A 22173-nucleotide genomic window follows, 5' to 3' on the forward strand; every position below is an offset into this window, starting at 1 on the left:
AACAGCAGCACGGATCTTGGCACATCGGAAAGGCTCCATCTCTGCCCTTACCCTTCTGCCAGCCCTCCTGCAGGGCAGCACACAGCATCACCCGACCACCTGACTCCTACACATGCCCCTATATCCCAGGAGAGAGGCCACAACTTAGAATGAAATCAAATCCTTCTCCCTGTGCCTTGGCCATATAAAACTCTGTCTCATAGCAGAGCTTACGGGCCCCCATGCACTTTTAGGGTCGGCCGCCAGGTGGCGCTGCTTGTCCGTGTGTCCGTGTGTCCGTGTGTCCGTGTGTCCGTGTGTCCGTGTGTCCGTGTGTCCGTGTGTCCGTGTGTCCGTGTGTCCGTCTTATTCTGGTCCCAGGCTGCCCAGAGCCACATCCAACCTGGCCTTGAATGCCTGCAGGGATGGGGCATCCTCCAGCAGTCAGCTCTTACACATGTCTATGCACAGAGGAATTGCAGTTCCTCATTTCTCACTAGTTCCTATTCTATTCTGAATCAGTTTATTCTATTTTTTTTTAATAGGGATTGAGGCAGCGCTTTGGGAAAGGATGCTGTGGTGTGTTGGGTCCCTGCTGATCCCACCTGCAGACATAGATCCATGCACAGACATCTATCAACTCTGCCTTCACCCCTATGACCCGTGGTCCTCCAGGGGGACATTACCTTGAGTCGAGACAGCTAAGAGCCTTGTTAGGAGGGCTTCTAATTCTATTGGCTCCATAATTGAAACACTCTAACTAGGTTTCTAGGCAAAAGGTACCTTTGGGAACACTCCGGGCATCGTTTCCTCTATTACAGCCAGCAAAATGCAGGGAGCTGAGCCCCCCCTGTGTTGGTTTGCACTGTGCCCATGTCACCATACACCACCCACCCCACATCTATGGCAAACACAGACTTTGTAAAGGCTTTAGCTGCAAACTCCCCCCCCCCCCTTCCTCCTTTTCTTAGTGTTTATCTTCCGTTGTTGGTTTTTGCTTGTGTACTTTGCTTATTTTCTCTGTTGATTTTACACTGTGTACTTTGCAGCGCTCGTTCCTATTACCAGTTCAGCCAGCTTCCTTTTGACCTCCCCTTTCTCATCACTGCTTTTCTTACCACCGACCTCCCATCACTCGGTGTTAAGCATCACGTTCCACATTTTCCATTTGGGGGTTGTTTTTATCACCTATTTCTAAGCTCAGACTTTCTTACATCCGATCTCAAAGTATTCCCATTCTCTTTTTCAACCTTATCTTTCTCCTCGCGTCTCCGACACCGTTTCAACTCAGCCTTTCGATGACGGCTTTCCCCCGACGTTCGCACCTCTCAAGCTCGGTTTAACCCCTGGATGATGAAGCGGAGGGGAGGAGGATGAAGGGGGAGAACACATCGCTTTGGGGGCGGGCATGGGGCGGTGCGGTGGAGCCCATTGCACATTCTGACCGGGCGGCGGCGCGTCTCCATCGGTCCCGCACGGTTCGGCCCGTCCCCCGCCACGAACATGGCGACGGGGAGCAGCATCGGGGCGAGAGGTGCCGTTCTACCCCCGCATCTCCTCGCCTTGTTGTTGCTGCTGCTGCTGTCGGGGTTGACGGCGGGGGGCGGCTCCGAGATGCTGCGCGTCCCTCCGGGCGCACCCGAAGAGCCCCCTCGGAGCCGCCGAGCAGCGCAGCGCCCGCAGGAGCCCATCCAGGTGTACGGACAGGTGAGAAGCGGCCGAGACCTCCCCTTTCTTTTCCTCCCCTTTTCTTTTCCTCCCCTTTTCTTTTCCTCCCCTTTTCTTTTCCTCCCCTTCCCCCCCATCCGCATCATATCTCATTTATTCATTCTTCATTCATTAAACCAACCGCACGGCGGAGCGGTGCGTTACATCACCCATGCAGCGCTTCCCCCCCCTCCCCTTTCTCTCCTTTCTCCCCCCCCACACACTGCCTGTGTTCCTCCCCCCTCCCTCACGGTGTGAATGCTGCGCTCAGTGTTTCCCCCCTCCCCCATTCCCAGGCGCCGGAGCCCCCTATTGAACCCACGAGCGCCCGCACTTAGACCCTGATCCAAACGGAGCTGACCGGGAGATGCTGAGCGCGGTTACATCCATCCCAGCATCTCCCCCGTTGGTGTCGGAGCCATCGAGACCCAGCAGTGCCGCCGGGTTGGCAGGACACGCTCATGGGTCTGAGCCGGGGACACGGCCAGGTTGGCTACAGGGAATGGGATCCCAAAGCTGGGAGCTGCAGCCGGCGTCTGTCTCCCACTAGATGTGCTCAAATGGGACGTTTCGACCCCTAAACTGGGCTGAAAGGGGGACTTTAGCCCGAGGTTGTGCTGTTGTGAGGTGCTGAGCCTGCTCTGTAAGGAGGGCTTCTCCCTGGCTGTGTGTCTGGCCAATTGGCCCTTGCTTATTAATGTGAGGAGCTGGCTGACCACAGAGAAACCTACAGATGCCTGTCCCTGAGAGCATCCCTGCACAGGCTCCATTAATTAGCAAGTGTTGCTGCTGGGACCACTTTGCTTCACTTTTTGGGGTGGGATGTCAGCACAGGGCACGCTGCCCATGTTCCTGCCCTGGGAGGCTGCAGGTTGCCATTGCCTGCCCATTATTATTGTGTTTTACTTCATATCTGTGTGCCATTGCCTCGTGTGACCCCTGCTCGCTCAGGCTGCTCGTGTCCCACTGTGTACCCCAAGGGCTGCCCGAGGGCAGCAGCCACATCTGCATTTCCCTCCTATGGAAGGGAAAACTTTCCCTCTTAACCTTCTCTATTCACAATAATGTCCCCTTCATCTGTACTATGAGGACATACATGGGGCTGTTTTCCCTTCTGCCCCCCATGGCTGACACTCAGGCCATCCTGGCATGTCAGGGTGGAGAGCAGCACCTGTAGCTTGGACTTGGAATGCTTGGAAGGCTGCAGTGACATCCAGAGCAGGTCATAGAGCAGGCAGGGGCAGTTATACATACAATTGGCCTCCGCTGGGTCTTTTCTCATTGCCTGAAGCATTTGGAAGGGATTTGCTTGGAGCAATGAATTGCTCTCGCTGGCAGCATTACACACAACAGTTGCAGACTTTAATGCAAAAATTGGCCCTTCTGCTGCTTTTGGATGTGAGCATATTAAAGCCCAGATACCATACCTCACCAGGCCTTCATTAGCCCTACACAACCCTTCTGAGCCATACACTGCTTTATATCGTGGTGTCTTACAAAAGGAACAAGGACAAAAACCAGCACTATGGTTTATGAGCAAGAGGGAAAACAAAGCCACATGCTATACTGCTTGCTTCCTGTCACAAGCATTGCGTGGTCCCCACCCCTTTCCTGTGTCTCTGTTGCTCCCCTGATGCTGATGGGGTTATCAGTTGGTAGCAGAGGGACATCAGCAAGGTGACAGTGCTTGGAGAGAGCCACTAAGAGCCCAATAGGGGATCCTTCTCTAGGGCACGTGCTGCTCCCCGTGCCTGGCAGTGCACTCGGCCATATGCTGTGTGTTGGCTCGCCCTCCCCGGTGTAACCTCATGGCACTGCTCGTGCAAAGCTGCCCATCACTGCTGCATTATAGCCAGGGGAATGATGGAGTCAAATCAGCTCAGAACCTCTTTCACTCTCAGGTGCCGACTTGCAGGTGACAACCTCTCCTGCCTTAAAGAACCACCAGGTTCCATCATTTTCTGTCCATTTACCATTGCACTGTAAGAGGACCATATGACCTTCCCATCAGCCCACCCCTGAGGACCTGTCAGTGCTCAGAGAGCCAGGCACTCCTGCATCCCACATGGATGACCACCAGCTCCTCCCCTGTGCTGTTACTCAGTGACCTTCATCTTTACGACAGCTTTGCAAAGCCCAGCAGAGAAGAATTCATCTCCTGTTCAAATCACTGCACCGAGACGACTCTGTGCAGGAGACATTCCCATCCCTGTTGCACTAAAGCTCTCACAGATGACCAAGAAAGCAACACACTCACTGGGAGAGCAGCCTCCTTCCTTGCCAGAGCAGTGTTTGTCTTCCTGTATGGTGCTGGTGGGCAGAAAGGTGTTTGAGTGCATTGAGTGCACCCATAAGCTGCCAGCACACAGCAAGAATGGCCCCAAGCACAGAGCACAGGAACTCTTGTGAGGCCATGAGCACCCTACAACCCACACCACAATGCAGAACCTTTCTGCTCTCCAGAACAGAGAAATGAACATTACAGGATAAATGCCATCCAGCTCTGTGACCAGAGAAATCAATCACAGCCCATCGGACGTGAACCATAATTAATTGTGACCTACATTGCCCGTGCCCTGGGTGCTGGCAGCATATCTTGGTACAGGTCCCCAGGCCCTGAGTCCTATCCTTCCTCCCTTCCTTGCTCATTCCTGGGGGAAAGCATTGCTCCTTACCCAACCCAAGCTTTCCCCTGCTATCCTTTTCCTTTAGGCACAACAGCAAAAGGAGAGCTCTGTTGGCTGTAGCAGAGAGCAAACAGCTCCGCGAGCAGATGATTTCGGTATTAACACAATTAACAGGGGTCTGGCGCTCGCTGAAATGAGTCACTCGTGTTTCATACGGGTGATTTCAGGCCCTGGCATTTTCAGCCCGAGCCACAGGCAGCACCACGGCAGGCACAGGAGGTGGCTTAAAATACCACGCGGGGATGGAACAGATGCTCTGTGCTGAGCAGAAGGTGGGAGTGCACGAGGAGCGATGTGTGCCACCAACACAACCATTGCAGTGCCACCAACGCAATGCATTGTAGCCCCCCTCCCCCCTCCATGATGCCATGACCCCCTTTGGCATTGCTCTTCTGCCACCCCAATGGAGTGGGGGGCTCAGGGAGCATGGCAACCCTTTGATACATGCTCTGCTCTGAAGTCCACTCTGAGGCAATGCCATGCACTGCAAGCACAGCTCATATCCCCCACCCATCCCTGCACACTGGATGCCCTTCATGCCAGCTCCAGTGTGATGGCAGCTCTGGGGTTGTTGTCTTGCTCTGAAGCAGAGGTTTCAGTTGTGGGAAGTTAACAGGAAATATGAATGTGAGCATCACTGGTACATAAGCTACGTTAACTAGAAATAGAAGCAGCCTCCCTTACATCTTGGCTTCATTTCTCCCCTCCTGGACTTCATTTGGCACCTTACATATTAGGAGGACAAATTAGAGTTTCATGCATATTTCATGTATCCTTAATCGCTTGGCAGAAAGCAAAACACAGCCCCATTATGATGATTTTCTACTAAGTGCTGTTTCCATTGGGCACCAGCCATTGCCTGCTTGTGGAACCAGGCAGCTCCTGAAGAAGGTTTCTCCATCAGGAGAAACTGGTGATAATTAGCCCTAATGAGCTGCCCCAGTGAAGTACCAGGGCTCAGCTGCTCCCCAGGCCTTGGCTTTGCCCACACAACCCCGGTTCTCTGCTCAAGGACAGAGCTCTGACTGCGGTTCAGTCTCCTTGTTCATAGGGAATAATGCTTTAGAGGTCGTTTGGCTGAGTTTAAAGCAGGGCACGGGTCAGAGCCTCCTCTTGTTTTGTTTCTCTAGCTAAACCAGTGTCAGATTTCTTGCAGAACAACTTGCAAAGTGCTACTGAAAATGTCATGGAGGCGTCAACAAACCCATCCTGGGAAAAACACATGGGGAGGAGGTCAGGCTTTCCACAGGATGGGACTTTGTGGGGGCATCCATCACTGCTGCAGCCATAGACCCAAACAGGTGGCACTAAACAGCTCCTGCTTGTAGAAGAGTCAGATCTGATGGAAAAGGGGGTGCTGGATTAGGGACAAAGAGCTGCTATGGGATTCACACTGCAGGCTGTGCATGGGGGGAGCATCACCCTCTCCTTCCTCCCTACATCCCCAAGGTCTCACTGCCCCCATTGCTGGGTTGCAGCTGTCTGCAGCCCTACATCTTTGAGCCCCAGGTTGGGGGACACAGCCCAGGCAGCTGCAGGCATTGGCCCTGGGGGATGCTCACTGTCCCCCTATTCGCTTTCTAATTTGCTCCTTTTATTCCCTTTGCACAAACCCATTACGTAAGAGGGATTTGGGGACTTCTGTTTCACTTGCCTCTCTTGGAATAAAGCCATCGTTTTTTCCACGCATTTCTTTGCCCATCACTGAGGGGGAGGAGCTGCTGGGTTCCAGCCCTAAGCAGGGCTTAGCCCTGTATTTCTGCAGCTCCCTATGGGCGCTGTGTTTTGCACAGCAGCACCTCAAGCCTTGTTGCAGAGATGCTGTGATAGCTTCCCCATAGAAACCAGCCCTGTTCTGCTGCTGCCAGGTACAGCACAAGCACAGGCAGCACTGGGTTTGCTAGCTTCTGTTTTGGATACCTGCACGTCCTTCTCAGCATGGAGATCACTGTAAGGTGGTGACTTTGTTTCGTGCTGGCCCCTTGCCTAGCCAGCCTGCTTTGTATTGCTTCTCCTTCCTTGGTTTTAGTTTTGCTTCTTGTCATCTCACAAATCCTCTTTCTCTGAGGAAGAGTAAATGGGTGCTGACCCCTCAGACTCATGGGTTGCACAGCAGATCCTCCTTCACCACCTCCTCCCTGGGGAAGGTTTCTCTGAGTGCTTTAACCACTTGGCAGCACATAGTGAGCACTCAAATCCAAGCTACGGAGTCCTAACCCTCACCCTGACCCCACAGGGTCCTGTTGTCCATGGGATTATTTCAGTCCTGTTCAGGTTTACATACCTTATGCCATTGTATGCATTCTCCAGGAGGAGGGGACCCCATGCTCTGGCTCACAGTGCCCATTCCCTTTGCAGGTCAGCCTCAATGACTCCCACAACCAGATGGTCGTTCACTGGGCAGGAGAGAAGAGCAATGTGATCGTGGCCTTGGCCAGAGACAGCCTGTCCCTGCTGGGCCCCAAAAACAGCGACGTAAGTGTTGTGAGCTGCCTGTCCCCTGCCTGGCATCCTGCAGCCCTTCTCCTGTAACTGGGTCTCTTGCTGCAGGTTTACATCTCTTATGACTATGGAAAGAGTTTTAAGAAGATTTCGGAGAGGTTCAGCTTTGGGGATGGGAACAGCAGTGCTGTGGCCATCTCTCAGTTCTACCACAGCCCGGCCAACAACCAGCGGGTGAGTGGGAGCGAGGGGGGCACGGTGCCCTGTGGTGCCCCTTGGGGTGCAAGGGAGTGGGGTGGTGGGGGGCTGCACCCACAGCAGCTTGTGCTGACACAGTTAAGGGCTGTGCGCCCATCACCATCATCATAGAATCATTAAGGTTGGAAGAGATGGCTCAGATCCCCAGCCCATCCCCACTATACCAACTGACTGTGTCCCCAAGTGCCACAATTCTTGAGCACCTCCAGGGACCCTCACCTGCCTCTCAGATGCTCCCCAGGACTTGTTGCTCTCATGGGGAGCTTGAGCCCTGCTCTGATTTCCTTCCCTCTTGGTTCTTCTCTCCCCAGTATATCTTTGTGGATGCCTTTGTCCCTTACCTCTGGATCACCACTGACTTCTGCAAGAGCATCCAGGGCTTCTCGATCCCCTTTAAGGCAGCAGATCTCCTTCTGCACAGCAGGAACCCCAACCTTGTTCTGGGCTTCGATAGATCCCACCCCAACAAGCAGGTGAGCACAGCTGCCAAGGCACGAGGGCCCTGGATTTTATCCCAATTACTCCCTGATGGGGAGTGGAAGAACCTAAGTCAGGAATGGCCTCTACAGCGCTTAATGTGTGCATGTGGTTTGCCCTTGTGGGGTAGGGGATGCATAGTGGGGCTGATGTGCCTCCGGGCTTGTATGTTTATTGCTGCTGCTGTTGCTGGTGAAATAAGAGATACCATCTCTGCTCAGGAACTTTGCCCTCCTCCCACCCGTGGCTGGGCAGTGGCAGAGCACTCGTGTGGCTGTGACATGCTCCAGGAGGGAGAGGCTCTTGCCCTCAGGTTTATCCTTGCTATCACACATACCATGAGCACTTCAGAGCAAGTTATTTTGATTTCTGAGTTCCTGTACAACCAGGCAGCTCTATAAATTGAGGGCATTGTTTTCCTGCTTGGGTGGTTCTCACCCCGGCTTGGAAGTCATAGATATGGTGCAGCTTTGAGGTGAATGTGTCCCTGTCTTCTGCTGCCTTGAAGGTTGCCCTCCCTTGGGTTGCATGCTCTGAGAGCACTGCAAGGTCCAGGTCTATCTCTCACCTTTCCCATTCCAGCTCTGGAAATCAGATGACTTTGGCCAGACCTGGATAATGATACAGGAGCATGTGAAGTCCTTTTCCTGGTACGTGCTGGAGTCCTGTGTTCCATCCAGCTCCCTCCCTTCTGCCTTTGTGTCCCCCTGCATCACAGTGCTCCTAACCCCATCCCTAGGCTGAGCATTTGGGCTTTCTTCTTTCTTGGCCACCACATGCCTTGCAGATTTCCAGCTCATCTCCTCAGGGTCACACAACAAGGGACGTCCCCTGACAAACAGGGCTTGCAACATCTCCAAACCCCATCCTTCCTGGCCTTAGCTGCAACACAAATAGGAAGCACAGAGCCGTGGATAACATCAGGAGGCCAACACACCCATGCAAACGTCATTACAATTACATTCTCCACATTGTGACCAGTCCTCCTTCCCCTTTTGGAGTTCCTGGGCCATTCAAAGCCTTCTCCCCCATTAAGGACTTTGCACCCTGATGCACCCTGATTTCCCCAGACCCTCCATACCAAACACATCTCTCTAAGGGGCTTTAGCTCTTCTGTGTTGCTCTGTGAGTGTAACGGTGCTAAGAACTCTCTCATTCTTTGCTATCCAGGGGTGTTGAGCCCTATGATAAGCCCAACACGGTGTACATCGAGCGGCATGAGCCCTCCGGCACCTCCACTGTCATTCGCAGCACAGATTTCTTCCAAAGCCGAGAAAATAAAGAGGTGATCCTGGAGGATGTTGACGACTTCCAGCTCAGGGACAAGTACCTGTTTGCTACCAAGACTGTGGTGAGTCCCTGCAGCCTTCAGCTCACCACACTGATCCTGCAGATGGAGCAGTGCTGGCCCTGCACGTCAGCAGGGTGGGCAGAAGTAGGTCAGGCTGCAGAGCACCAGGGCTGGAAATGCATGGGGTGGATGCGGAGGCAGGAGGGGGGACAGGGCTGGGTGAATGGAGGCTGCTTGTCAGCAGGGATTAGCTCAAGCGTGAGCTGGGACCAGGCAGCCTTACATGCTGCAGCATGGTGTGCTCTCACTGAGGGCGAGTCCTTCACAGATGACCAGAGACATCAAGCTAGAACCCAAGGAGCAATTTCCAGTTTGGAAGATGGAAGCATTGCTTTCCCCTTGCTGCTGCCACCAAGCCTTTTCCAATGAGCACTTTGCCCTTTGCAGGTGTCTCTTATACACTCTCACTGTGCATCCCCAGCAACGTCACCCCCATCTGAAGAGCACTTTCAGCTTCTCAGAAATCTCTCTTGCAACTTGCAGGGCACGTTGCCTTGGCCCTGTGCCTGCTGTGCTTAGCAGATGTTATCTGGGTGTGCTGCTGGGGCTTGGTGAGATGTGGGGACGATGTCCCCAAGGAGATGGCAGCCCATCCTGCACAGCCCTGTGGGACCAGAGGGGTATGGGGTCTCCTGCTCCCCTCCCTGGGAGCTGTGGTTGCTTGGTGATGTGGAGCCGAATAAAACCAGGCCGCTTATTTTTGGAGCCTAAATCTGGGTTTGGGTGCTTGCCGTTGGCAACCTGCACAAAACACATTGCCCCCAGCTTTTGCTTTTTTGGCTCAGCTCTGGTGTCTTTTCCATTAAAAATAGGAAGGCAAGGACAGGCTGTTCTGCTCCAATCCGATCTCTCTGCCTCCACCTGAGCTGCCAGAACAGGCAGCAGGAGGCACGCTTGTGTTTGCTGCTCTTGCGAGTGCCCTCCCCATCCCCACAGTGTTGGTTCATGCACAGGGATGAGGGTGATTTTGGGGTTTGGAGCCACTCCTGATGTTTCTCTCTGCTCCCTTTAGCGCTTGCTGGGCAGCTTGCAGCCATCATCAGTTCAGCTCTGGGTTTCCTTCAACCGCAAGCCGATGCGGGTGGCCCAGTTCGTTACCAAGCATCCAATTAAGGTAAGTAGTGGATGACCTCCCTGCTGCAGGGTGGAGAATTACTGTTAGCTATCTATGAGGAAATGCTACACTGACCTGTATGCAAACCCTGCTCCTTTGCCTATGCACTTAAAGCCTGCACAGCACTCCTTTGCTTCCCATAGGAGTACTACATCGCTGATGCATCAGAGGACCAGGTGTTTGTGTGCGTCAGCCACGATGACAACCGCACCAACCTCTATATCTCAGAAGCAGAAGGCCTGAAGTTCTCCCTGTCATTAGAAAATGTGCTTTACTACAGCCCAGGAGGAGCAGGCAGCGACACTCTGGTCAGGTATTGTGCTCCAAAGTACATAGAATCATCATAAAATGCCTTAGGTTGGAAGGGACCTCAAAGATCATCCAGTTCCATCCCTTTGCTATGAGCAAGGCTGCCAAGCACTACATCAGGTGCTGGGTCAGATTGCCTTTGGCTCCATCCAACCTGGCCTGGAGCACCTCCAGACAGATCCCTGGGCACACCACTCATCACCGGTCTCTACCCGGACATAGAACTGTTGACCACAACCATCCCACCAACTCATTATTCTTTATCCCCTTGGCAGATATTTTGCCAATGAGCCTTTTGCTGACTTCCACCGTGTCGAGGGTGTGAGAGGTGTGTACATTGCCACGCTGCTCAACGGCTCCTTCAGCGAGGAGAACATGCGCTCCGTCATCACCTTCGACAAGGGAGGCACCTGGGAGCCCCTGCAACCCCCAGCAGAGACACGCTATGGGGAGAAGACACACTGTGAGGTGAGTGCTGAGCCAGGCTCCCAAGAGACAGAGGGGTCTATGGGCTGAGCTGCCTGCAGGATGCTACATAGGAAACCCCTCATCTTCCAAAGCAGATGCTGCAGGATGAGTTGGGACTGAGGCACTGATGATGGTGTGCTTTGCTTCCTCAGCTTTCCCAGGGCTGCTCCCTCCACCTGGCCCAGCGACTGAGCCAGCTGCTGAATTTCCAGCTGCGGAGGATGCCCATCCTCTCCAAAGAGTCAGCACCAGGGCTGATCATTGCCACCGGTACAATTTCTCCTTCTGTTTCTGCCCAGGGGTTTGGGGTCACATCATTTTCAAGGCACTCCTCTTTCCTACCCCTGCCCGGCTGGATGGTTCCTTGGACGTGCAGGAATTGCTGTTTGTCTTGCTTTTTTGCTGTAGAAAACAAATGGAACATCTCCATGGAACATCTGCAGCACCACCAGCTCATTTTGTTTGATCGTGTTTATAACCATATGTTTTTCCCCAGCTGCTTTTAAAACTTGGGATAGTCCTTATAATATTTGATGTTAAGAGTTGTTGGCTTACAGTGAGAAAAACCCACTCCTCCATCATGATATTTGACTCACAGACAAGAATAGCTTCAAGGCTGCCTTCATTTAAGTGTGTCTACCCAGAGAGGGATGATTGTTCTCATTCTCCTAGGCTCCATTGGCAAGGGCATGGCGAAGAAAACCAACGTCTACATCTCAAGCAGTGCTGGGGCGAGGTGGAGAGAGGTAAGGGCTGGTTGGTTGGCAGCTCAGAGCGTTGACAGCAGCACAGATTGGGGAGCTGCAGCCCATAGGCAGTGAAGGTGACCTCTGTGCACACATCAAAGAGCTGCAGTCAGAAGATGCTGAATGCCCCTATTAGCAATAGATGTAGGAGCAGGCGCTGTTGCCTCGTGCTGAAGGCAGCAGGTTCAGATGCAGCTCAAGCTCTGTTTGTTCAGCTCATAAGATGTGTCCTCGGCGCAGGTCAGACGGTCCCTTGTGGACAGGACTGACAGCCTGAGCTCTGCACAGTGCCTGGAGAGGCTCCAGCCTCTTCCCAGACCACAGGATGCTGCCCTCAATGTATGCAGATCTGGTGCTGTTTACTGAGCGGGTGTTTGGTCTGCGGTGGTATTTTTGGTCTGCCTGTGTGTTCTGCTGTGAGCATAATACGGTATTTCAACATCTGCAAGCGGTTTCATCACATGCTTAAGGCAGCCTCCTTTTCCTCCCCTTAAGTACCCAGTGGGCAGGGTTAGTGCCGGGTATGCCATGGGTCTGGCTGCTGCCACAGCCTCTGGGTCTCAGTGGAACAGCATTGCACATGGACAGTGAGAGCAGCCGGCTGCTGTGTCTGTACAGTCCTCCTCTGGCTCAGTCCTCTTTGCTTTGCAGAGCAATTAAGCCCTATCAGGAACAAGCAGAACCTGGGCACACCGTACTGAGCTGTGCCTTTGTGCTCAGTGCAGAGGTGTGGAACGGCCTCACATTGCTGTTGCTCAGCTGGGGGGAGCAGCAGCACAACATTTTCTTCCTGTTTTTGGAAGCTGCTGAAGGGTTATTGCTCTGCAGAGTCTCAAAAAGCAGATTAAAGGCACCAAAGTGTTCACTGACCCTTGTAGAGCATCCCCAGGTGGGTTGGTGCACACTACCAATGGAGCTGGGTGGGTCTGTGCTCTCTGTTTTGAACCCAGATTGGAAAGCAAAAGTGGTTCTATGCTGAGGGGAAACACAAATGGTTTCTTTCTTGGAGTGATGTGCTGTGCTGCAGGTGATCTCAGCACTGTGCATCCTAATGCACAGGAACAATGTAGGGTCTGCGGAATGCCCTGGCACTCTGTATCCCCATACCTGACCTTCTTCCTTTCACCACTGTTTCTCTTCTAGGTGCTGTCGGGACCCCACTACTACACGTGGGGTGACCACGGGGGCATCCTGGTGGCCATCGCACAGGGCATGGAGACCGACCAGCTCAAGTAAGGGCTGCAGCACAGAGCTGGGATGTCCTATGCCAGGTGGGGTTACATCCATCCCCATTCTCTTCCTGCAGGTACAGCACCAATGAAGGAGAGACGTGGAAATCCTTCACCTTCTCGGAGAAGCCGGTTTTTGTGTATGGGTTGCTGACAGAGCCTGGGGAGAAAAGCACCATCTTCACCATCTTTGGTTCCTACAAGGAGAACGGCCACAGCTGGCTCATCTTGCAGGTCAACACCTCCGATGTGCTGGGTGAGCGTCCTGCCCTGGCTGTTAATGCTGTCACCAAACCCCATCCCTTGTCACCGAGGGATTTGTTCAACAGGAACGAGGAAGAAAAAAAAAGCCTTCTGAAGGCTTTGCCCATGAATGTTTTATAACCAGATCCGGCTTTGATTGCGAGGCAGCGTTTTAATCAAAGAGCAGTTAAGCTTGGCAGAGGAATTTGCTCGGCTGAAATTTGTAGCGGATTCCCCTGACGTTTTGTTAGAAGTGGATCTGTTTGGCAACCAGAACGGCTCCAGTTAAACAAAGCACCGCAATTCCCCATCAGTGCAGCAGAGCTGCTGGGCTGAGTATCGCTGTCATCTGTTTCGGGCTAAAACCTTGCAATCTAGGGCAAAACATTCATCTCATGCCAACAGAGGGCATCCTTGTAGGGTGCTGATGGGCTCCGCAGAGCTGCTCCCACATCCCAGGTCCAGGTGCCCCATAGTGCAGCCTGGGGTGCCCACCTTTGACCCAACGTTGTCCTTTCTTTAGGGGTCCCGTGCACAGAGAACGACTACAAGCTGTGGTCGCCCTCAGACGAGCGAGGCAATGAGTGTTTACTGGGGCATAAAACTGTTTTCAAAAGGAGGACTCCTCATGCGACTTGTTTCAATGGGGAAGATTTTGACAGGCCTGTCATGGTCTCCAACTGCTCTTGTACCAGGGAAGACTTTGAATGGTAAATAGCAATTAATTTCCTTTGGTCTGGGTTGTACGTCCGAGATAAATATCTGTGACCAATTGCTCTGAGTGGACACACATCCAATTTACTCTGCCCTTTGTGTCGCTGCTTGATGTTATAGCAAGGAGGAAACTAAATAGACTGAAAACATCCTTTCATTAATAATGGGGCGTGAGACTTAATTAATGTCCCCTGAGCCTTTGGGGAACCTCTGAAAGGTTCTATACAAGTAGAAGGTATTGTTAATCCATCACCTTCTTTCAAATGGTGGCAGACAATTTACTGTCACATGCAGGGATGCTCTGTGATGCAGCCCTGTGACCCCACAGCCGCAGGAATGCAGCTGGCCCTGCAGAGTTGTTTCATCTGATGCTGAAACCGCACAGCTGTCAGGATTAGGGAATGGGTTCTGGCACTCGGAGGCAAAGGCTTGGGGTTAGTAAGGGAACGGCTTATTGCTGGCTGAGCTTTCACCTACAGTCCTGTCTGTCCCTTGCTGAGATCCAAGAGGAATCTGGCCAGCTGGGAACATTGGAACCACAGTAAAACCAGAGTGGTGTAGCCTCATCCAGGGCGTTTCCCAGCCAGCAGCACATCACAGCTCCCATCTTACAGATGGGAATGCTGAGGTACAGACGTGGGCCAGCTGGCTGGGAGCCCAGCCCCAGCGGTTAGAATGGGGAGGCTCAGTGGTGGTGGAGAGAAGTCCTGAAGGAAAGGAGCTAAGATGCACAGCTCAATATTATTATACAGCTAGATACTGGATTGAGATCTTCACACTTTGCGATAGTAGCACAGCAAAGCAGCTCTGTTGTCCTTCTCTCCCTTCCCTGCTAACATCGTGTCTCTCCTTGCAGTGATTTTGGCTTTAAGCTGAGTGAGGATCTATCGCTGGAAGTTTGTGTCCCAGACCCTGAGTTTGCAGGGAAGCCCTATGACCCACCAGTACCGTGCCCTGTGGGTTCAACCTACAGGAGGACTCGAGGGTAGGTGTTGTGCTTAGGAACCCCATCATCTAAGGGCTGGGATTGATGGTGATATAACCAAACACATGCACGCACACCTTGCAGGTGACAGTAAGTGGACTGCATGCTGAGACATACAGCACAACATCCAGTTTGTAGCTGAGAAGCACTGGCTGCTTCTGATGCACACAGTGGTTATCAATGCTGCTGCAACAGCAATGAACTCTGTGTGTTGCAGCTACCGGAAGATCTCTGGGGACACCTGTATGGGTGGTGACATCGAGGCACGGCTGGAGGGGGAAATGCTGCCATGCCCCCTGGCTGGTGAGTGTGTGAGCTTGGCTTCGGCCCATTCATTAACTGAATCCATTATTGTGAATTAGGCATGAATTAGTGATGCCTACTGAGGCCACGCCAAAGGCTGCCCTTTTATCCTCATACCCATACCCAGTGAGATTTCACCTCCACGTCTACTTACTCTCAAACATCCAAGGCACTGACTTGCTCCTTGTGCCCACACGCTGCCAGCTATTTGCATTCTGCTCTTTGCTGCTGTAATTTAATCTGCTGTCACGCTGCAGCTCGAGCCTGGGGCGGGTTTGGTGCTGGCTGGTGTGTTCAGCCTTCCTCCCCACTCAGGACCGACATGCTCCACACCCTGCCGTGCCCTCTGAGCTATTTGGAGAGCTGCAAAGAGCCCAGAAAACAAACCCTTGCTTCCTCAGTTCCGTGGTGGCTCACACCCTGGTAACACTTTCATGCACGGTGTCTGTTTCTTAGCTCCATATAATCCCATTAGGGGTGTGTAGCCAAAGCTGCTCTCTGACATCAGCCCAACTTGTTAATAGCATTAATGGACTTTACCTGCAGCATGCAATGCCTGGGAGCTTGGTTCCAGGCTGGTTTGGTTCTGCACAAACTGAGGACACAACCCCTCTGGGATCTTTCCCATTGGAAAGTGTCCCCCAGGACTCCCAGGTTTGCAGCACAGTTATATTTTTTATGAGAGCTCAGAGGAATGGGAGGAGATCACTGTTTTGTTTGTGCTAACGTGGCAAGGTACTGGTCACAATGCTTTCTGCCATCCCTACCTCCTCCTTCAGCCCTCTGAGATAAACAATAGCTGCAGTGTTGCTGCGAGGGAATAAGGGGAGCATGTAAGGCTATTAGTGTATTCTAATTAACCTAATCCCATTGAGACAAAGGGCCTTTGCCTCCCTTCCACTGTTCTGCTGGAACACACACACGTGGTCAGGGTGATGGGAAAAAAATCCCCCATTTCCTCCTCACCCCACGAGCACCCCAAAAACCACAGGATCACTAGATCAAACCCACCCCATAACCCAGTAATGAACTCTTACCTTGCAGAGGAGAACGAGTTCATCCTGTACGCCACCCGATACTCCATCCATCGCTATGACCTCGCCTCGGGGCTCAGCCAGGAGCTGCCGCTGGCTGGGCTGCGCGGGGCGGTCGCGCTCGACTTTGACTATGAACACAACTGCCTCTACTGGGCTGATGTCACGTTGGACATCATCCAGGTGAGCAGGGATTCACCAGGGTGGGAGCAACAGCCTGAAAGTCAGCATCTTGTTTTGGGGGCATTTCCCATCTCTCTGCTGCTGTGGAATCGATCATAGAATGGCTTGGGTTGGAGGGGAACTCAGTGGTCAGTGTGCCCATGTAGTGTGTTAGTCTCATATAGTGCTGAGCTCGGGCCATTGGGCTCCACAGCTGAGAAGGTTCCATGCTGGTTTTGCTTTTTTAGTCCTTTTTTTTTTAATCCTTATTTTTCCTCCAGCGTCTCTGTCTCAATGGCAGCTCTGGGCAAGAAATAATCATAAGCACTGGGTTGGAAACAGTGGAAGCTTTGGCCTTCGAACCACTCAGCCAGTTGCTGTACTGGGTCAATGCTGGGATTCCCAAAATTGAGGTATGGTCACACCACCTGTGCTGCAGAGGGGACTCCCATGGCACAGCTGTTTTCCACTGCCCTGCAGTGCAGCTCCTTGTGCCCATGGCAGCTGTTAGACTGGAATATTATGAATTACTGCCTCAGGTTTTATGCAGTTTCCCTCCATACAGCCTGCAACCAGCACAGCCCTCTTCTTTTGTTACAATTCCAGGTTGCCAATCCAGATGGGGACCTGCGTCTCACTGTCCTCAACTCCTCCATCCTTGAGCGACCCAGAGCCCTGGCGCTGGTGCCTCGAGAAGGGTAAGCAAGGAGACCTCCCTACTGTCAGATCCCTTGTACACCATGCAGATCAGACCCTCCCCTTTAACACTACAGCCACACAAGAGGAACAGGGGGATGCTGCGTGGAAGGCTTATCACAGAGTTATGGAATGGCTTGGGTTGGAAGATACCTTAAAGATCATAGAACCCTGGAATGGCCACTCACAAACTGCAGCTCAGTCAGCCTGCCTTCTGCTCGCAGATCCAACGCTGCTCTCATTTGAATTGCAAAGAGCTCCTTTCCCCAAAGGCACCTCTTACAAGAGGCAGGGAATGCAAAGCTCTCACGTCTCTGCTTGATAACCTGCTCCCTTGTGACAAGCCGTGCCGTTCCTGTTGCTGGTGAGCTCTCTGCCTGTTGCAGGCTGATGTTCTGGACGGACTGGGGAGACTCCAGGCCTGGCATTTACAGAAGTGACATGGATGGCTCCTTGGCTGCCTGCATCGTCTCGGAGGGTGTGCGGTGGCCCAATGGCATCTCTGTGGATGACCACTGGATCTACTGGACTGAGGCTTACATGGACAGGATTGAGAGAGTGGATTTCAATGGGTTGCAGAGATCTGTCATCCTGGACAGCCTCCCGCACCCCTATGCCATTGCTGTATTTAAGGTACTGCTGCAGCCAACCGTGTCCACTTTGTCCATGTTTCCATTGCATGGTGGGAGCACTCAGCACACTGGGTTTGGTGGGAAGCAGCTAGCATAGTGCTCACTCTATTTCTGCTCCAGACGTGTTCCCCAAAACTCCTGCATCTAGCAACTCCTGCTTCCACTCCTGCTCAAATCCCAGCCCATATCTTCCTCATATTCCTCCCAGTGGGCTGGGAGGGATTTGCACTCTGCTGCCCTGTGGCTGTGGGTGCTCAGGTGCTTTAGTGCTTAGCAGTGTGTGCCCTTCAGAACGAGATCTACTGGAATGACTGGTCGCAGCTGAGCATCTTCCGGGCATCCAAAAACAGCGGCTCAAGGATGGAGACATTGGTTGGCCGATTAAACGGGATCATGGACATGAAAATCTTCTACAGAGGAAAGACAACAGGTAGTTGAGAGCACAAGCCTGCAGGTTATCTTTGCTGGGGGTATCGATCCAGGCACCCACCCCATAGCTCAATCTACAGACCATGGCTTTCCATGCCAAGTACATGGGGCTGCAACCTCAAAGCTGAGATGGGGGGTGGGATGGGGCTTCCTGCTTGCCTACAGCCCCTGCTGATTGTGTCCCTTTTCTCCCTGGTGCCAGGACGGAATGCCTGCATTGCCCACCCCTGCAGCCTGCTCTGTTTGCCCAAGTCCAACAATGGCCGGAGCTGCAAGTGCCCTGAGGGTGTTTCCAGCACCGTGCTGCCCTCAGGGGAGGTGAAGTGTGACTGTCCTCATGGCTACAGCATGAAGAACAACACCTGCGTGAAGGAAGGTAACGCCAGGCTTGGTTCCTGCTCTTGTCATTAGCGGTAGCAGCTTCTTCCATTGATGACCTTCCCAGCTGCCCTTGGGACAAGGAGCACATCTGATATCCAAGAACGTGGCGTCATTCCTCACGCCAGCTTCTTTTTGTTTTCCCTTCTGCACCAGAAAACACGTGCCTGCCCAACCAGTACAGATGCTTCAACGGGAACTGCATCAACAGCATTTGGCAGTGTGACAACAACAATGACTGTGGGGACATGAGCGATGAGAAGAACTGCCGTAAGTGTCCCATGGTGGCATTTGCCCGTCCCAATTTAGATGTCTGCTGCGTTGGCACTTCAAATGAGCTGATGTCCCACGCTCCCTTTGTAGTCATGGGGAGCAAGAGGTGTTCAGAGTGCAGTTCCTGCCCTAGGAACTGAATATCACGTTGGGGGGGTGAGCTGTACCCTGCAGTGTTTGCTTCTCTATCCTCTGCCTGGGACACATCACCCCCAGTCTGCAAGCAGCAGTGGGGTGGGATGCACTTAGTCCTGCTCACCATCCTCCCAACACCACCTTGACCTCCTCCTCTCCCCATCAGCCACCACCGTGTGTGATCCCGAAACCCAGTTCCGCTGCCGGGAATCGGGGACCTGCATCCCTCTGTCCTACAAGTGTGACCTGGAGGATGACTGCGGTGATAACAGCGATGAGAGTCACTGTGGTGAGCTGCTCTGCTTCACGCCTCCTCCTTCCCTATCCCCGTGTGAGGGACCAAAGCCCTGTGCTGTCAGGCAATGCAGTGCTGCTCCAGATCCCCATTGTAAGCCCCAGCCAACAGCTGCCTCCTCCTATCACTGCAGGAGATGAGAGACGTGCAGTGAATTCCCCTATTGCTGCAGTCTGGCAGGGAGGTTCTGTCCTCTTAGCATCCTGCCTTCCTCTGACCCAAAGCCAAATAGTTGGTTGAGATTAAAGGCTGTCCTTGGGTAGCCACCCAGCAGGCACGTGGCAGCGTGGGCTGCTCAGTGTTGCTTCTGAACTATCAGCCTCCTCTTCCTGGTCAATAACCTGTGTGAAACTTTCCTCCTCCTTTCCCCAAGCCCTAAACTCATCTGACAGCTGTCTGTGCTTCTTTACAGAGGCTCACCAGTGCAGAAAAGACGAGTTCAGCTGCAGCTCAGGGATGTGCATTCGGCTCTCCTGGAGGTGTGATGATGACAATGACTGCAGGGACTGGTCTGATGAAGCCAACTGTACCAGTAAGTGCTTTGCTGTAATCAATAACATATTGCCATCCCTCTTTATGGGCTCACAGCCTTTCCCAGTAGTGTTTGAGTTGTTGCATTCAAGGTGTTGCTTTGGAGAGGTTGCACTGGAGGGGCTGCACTGGAGGTGTTGCATTGGGGAGGTTGCACTGGAGGAATTGCATTTGGCTGGCTTTGGAAGAGCAGTATTGCACCAGTTTTGCAGCAGTGGCTGCTCGAGGTGCATCATGGCATGGTGCCGACTGTGCCTTTGAGGCCGTGCTGAATAGGGAAGTGAGACTGTGGCTGCCAGGCAGCCAAAGAATCCTTGTGTTCAGAATGGGCTCCTTTGTTGGAGGCAGGCAACAGACAGGGCAGTGTGCACTGATCTCATTTCAGAGCCTGAAATCTGGCCATTTTCTTGCTGTGAAACACTTTGAAGAAAACTAGCATTTCCTTCAGACACAGTAACAGCTGATAACAACATAGCAGTCTTTTTCACTCTAAAAATGCCCCAGATCTCAAGTGTTGCATGAGGAGGATGCAGTTCTTAGAGCTTAAGGCCATCAGTGAAAGGCAAGTGGCTGTGTTGTAGAGCAACATGCAGGATAGAAGCTTTTGGGTTCTAATGGGGCCTTTGGGTGTTGATGGGGCTCACAAGAGCCCCTGGGGGGATCACATCTGCTGAGCTGAGCTCCTGCATCCTCTATCCACAGGGTTAGATGTGCCTCCAGCACACGAGGTGCATAGCAATGCTCAGAGGGCTGCTGTTGTTGGCATTCAGTGCACATCTCTGTCTAAGGAGGTTTAATTTATATTGGTATCACTTATCTCTCGTATGAGTTTCTCCAGAGAGAAATTCTCCTAGAACAGAACCTACTTCAAAAAGCATCTCTGGTTCGTAAAGCCTGAAGTTAAAATTATCTGAGAGGATCACAATTATTTGAGAAACATTTCATCTGACTCCGCTGGCTGTATTTATTGCTCTTATCTGAAATAATTACATTTCACACTGAATACCTAATAGAATATTACTGCCATGAAACTGTGGCATTTTGAAATATTGGCAAGCACATGTCACAAAGCTGATGTGAAATTCACGAGCTTGCCATTTAATTAGGCTGCACGTTGCTTTTCTTGTTGATAGCACTGAGTGCTCGCTTGGCTGGAGGGTGCTATTTGTCTCTAGAGCAACAATATACGCTTGGCTTCAACCAGCACACCCTGCAGCAGATCCTTAGCTAAAAGGAGCCCAAAGGAGGCCTTGAGCCCTTTGTAACCCCAAAGTTTTCTCATTTCTCCCTGGGGTGCAGAGGGTTTGTGAGCAAATATAGCACAGAGAGAAATGGACCCTCTCCCTGCTCTCTTCCCATCAGTGTTCCGCACCTGTGAGGCCTCCAGCTTCCAGTGCCTTAATGGACACTGCATCCCACAGCGCTGGGCTTGCGATGGTGATGCTGACTGCCAGGATGGCTCTGATGAAGACCCCACCATCTGCGGTACGTGTCTGCAAATGCACCCCATGAGAACTCCAATAGGGGTCAGGGGAAAAGGGTTTAGGGGCTGTGCTTTTTGGTACTGAAAATTGGCAAAATCTGCTTAATTTCAGAAAAAAAATGCAACGGTTTCCAGTGCCCCAATGGCACCTGCATCTCAACCAGCAAACACTGCAATGGCATCACCGACTGCGCTGACGCCTCTGATGAGCAGGACTGTGGTGAGTGCTGGGGGCTGCTGAGAGATGTGCCCATGGTGGGATAATGTTGGTATTGAGGAAATGGGCTCCTCTCTGAGCATCTGCAAAAGGCAAATAAGAGGTGTTGGTGCCATGGTGCCATCCCCTCCTGCTGAACTTTGCCCAGAAATTCCCCTGTGCACCCGCTACATGGACTTCGTGTGCAAGAACAGGCAGCAGTGCTTGTCCCACTCCATGGTGTGTGATGGTGACATCCAGTGTGAGGATGGCTCCGATGAAGATGCCAGCTATGCAGGATGTGGTGAGCGTGGTGTTGTGCATCTCAAGGCACTTTGTATAGGGAGGGCTGGAGGGAGGAGACCACAAGCATGGAGAGGGTGCCACAAAGCTGCCATGTCTCCTAAGCAGTGATCCTGGACTGTAATGCTGTGCTTTCAGAAGTCCATGACAGCCTCCTGCTCCATGTGGGGTTCCCTTCCAGCCCCACACTGACCCTTACTTTCCCCTCATGCCTCCCCTGCAGCTCAGGAGCCTGAGTTCCACCGCACCTGTGACCAGTTCAGCTTCCAGTGCTCAAACGGGGTGTGCATCAGCCTGGTGTGGAAGTGTGATGGCATGGATGACTGCGGTGATTACTCAGATGAAGCAAGCTGTGGTGAGCAAAACCTCAAGGTCCTTGTCATTATGGCTTCTTATTCCTTTGGATACCAGAAGCACAGGGAACAAGCTCCATGCATCTATATGTGTGCATGTATGTGCGTGTGTGCACCATTCTCTTTCTGCAGGTAGATTAGCTGCAGCACGCTGTACATCCGATCTGCGGGCACGTGTTGTGGTTGAGTGAGTCTGGTGGGACCATATTGCCTCCAGATTCCCAGCCCAAAGCAGACAGGCAGCTCACAGCCAAGTTCAAT

At 52.6% G+C, this 22173-nt stretch overlaps 1 protein-coding gene across 2 annotated transcripts in view; it reads left to right on the forward strand.

Moving 5' to 3' along the window:
• The first annotated feature begins 1400 nt into the window (after positions 1-1400).
• The window catches only part of SORL1 (sortilin related receptor 1), a 32192-nt gene continuing 11419 nt past the window's right edge, over positions 1401-22173 (forward strand). The window contains exons 1-29 of one of the 2 annotated variants that reach the window (XM_015884157.3): positions 1401-1686; positions 6732-6848; positions 6924-7049; positions 7385-7546; positions 8133-8200; positions 8721-8901; positions 9914-10015; positions 10159-10328; positions 10600-10792; positions 10945-11062; positions 11465-11538; positions 12682-12770; positions 12845-13023; positions 13534-13720; positions 14581-14709; positions 14927-15012; positions 16057-16229; positions 16490-16621; positions 16815-16906; positions 17291-17537; positions 17828-17966; positions 18168-18341; positions 18500-18613; positions 18918-19040; positions 19459-19578; positions 20940-21062; positions 21173-21280; positions 21426-21560; positions 21783-21914. In XM_015884157.3, the coding sequence (XP_015739643.2) occupies positions 1483-1686; positions 6732-6848; positions 6924-7049; positions 7385-7546; positions 8133-8200; positions 8721-8901; positions 9914-10015; positions 10159-10328; positions 10600-10792; positions 10945-11062; positions 11465-11538; positions 12682-12770; positions 12845-13023; positions 13534-13720; positions 14581-14709; positions 14927-15012; positions 16057-16229; positions 16490-16621; positions 16815-16906; positions 17291-17537; positions 17828-17966; positions 18168-18341; positions 18500-18613; positions 18918-19040; positions 19459-19578; positions 20940-21062; positions 21173-21280; positions 21426-21560; positions 21783-21914 (3997 nt within the window). In that variant the 5' untranslated portion in view covers positions 1401-1482. The remainder of the gene's footprint in view (positions 1687-6731; positions 6849-6923; positions 7050-7384; positions 7547-8132; positions 8201-8720; positions 8902-9913; positions 10016-10158; positions 10329-10599; positions 10793-10944; positions 11063-11464; positions 11539-12681; positions 12771-12844; positions 13024-13533; positions 13721-14580; positions 14710-14926; positions 15013-16056; positions 16230-16489; positions 16622-16814; positions 16907-17290; positions 17538-17827; positions 17967-18167; positions 18342-18499; positions 18614-18917; positions 19041-19458; positions 19579-20939; positions 21063-21172; positions 21281-21425; positions 21561-21782; positions 21915-22173) is intronic. The other variant, XR_014938249.1, reaches the window with a different exon arrangement.

Source organism: Coturnix japonica, chromosome 34 (assembly GCF_054131305.1).
Source record: "Coturnix japonica strain WE chromosome 34, WE-NBRP24, whole genome shotgun sequence".
In the NCBI taxonomy this organism is placed as follows: domain Eukaryota; kingdom Metazoa; phylum Chordata; class Aves; order Galliformes; family Phasianidae; genus Coturnix; species Coturnix japonica.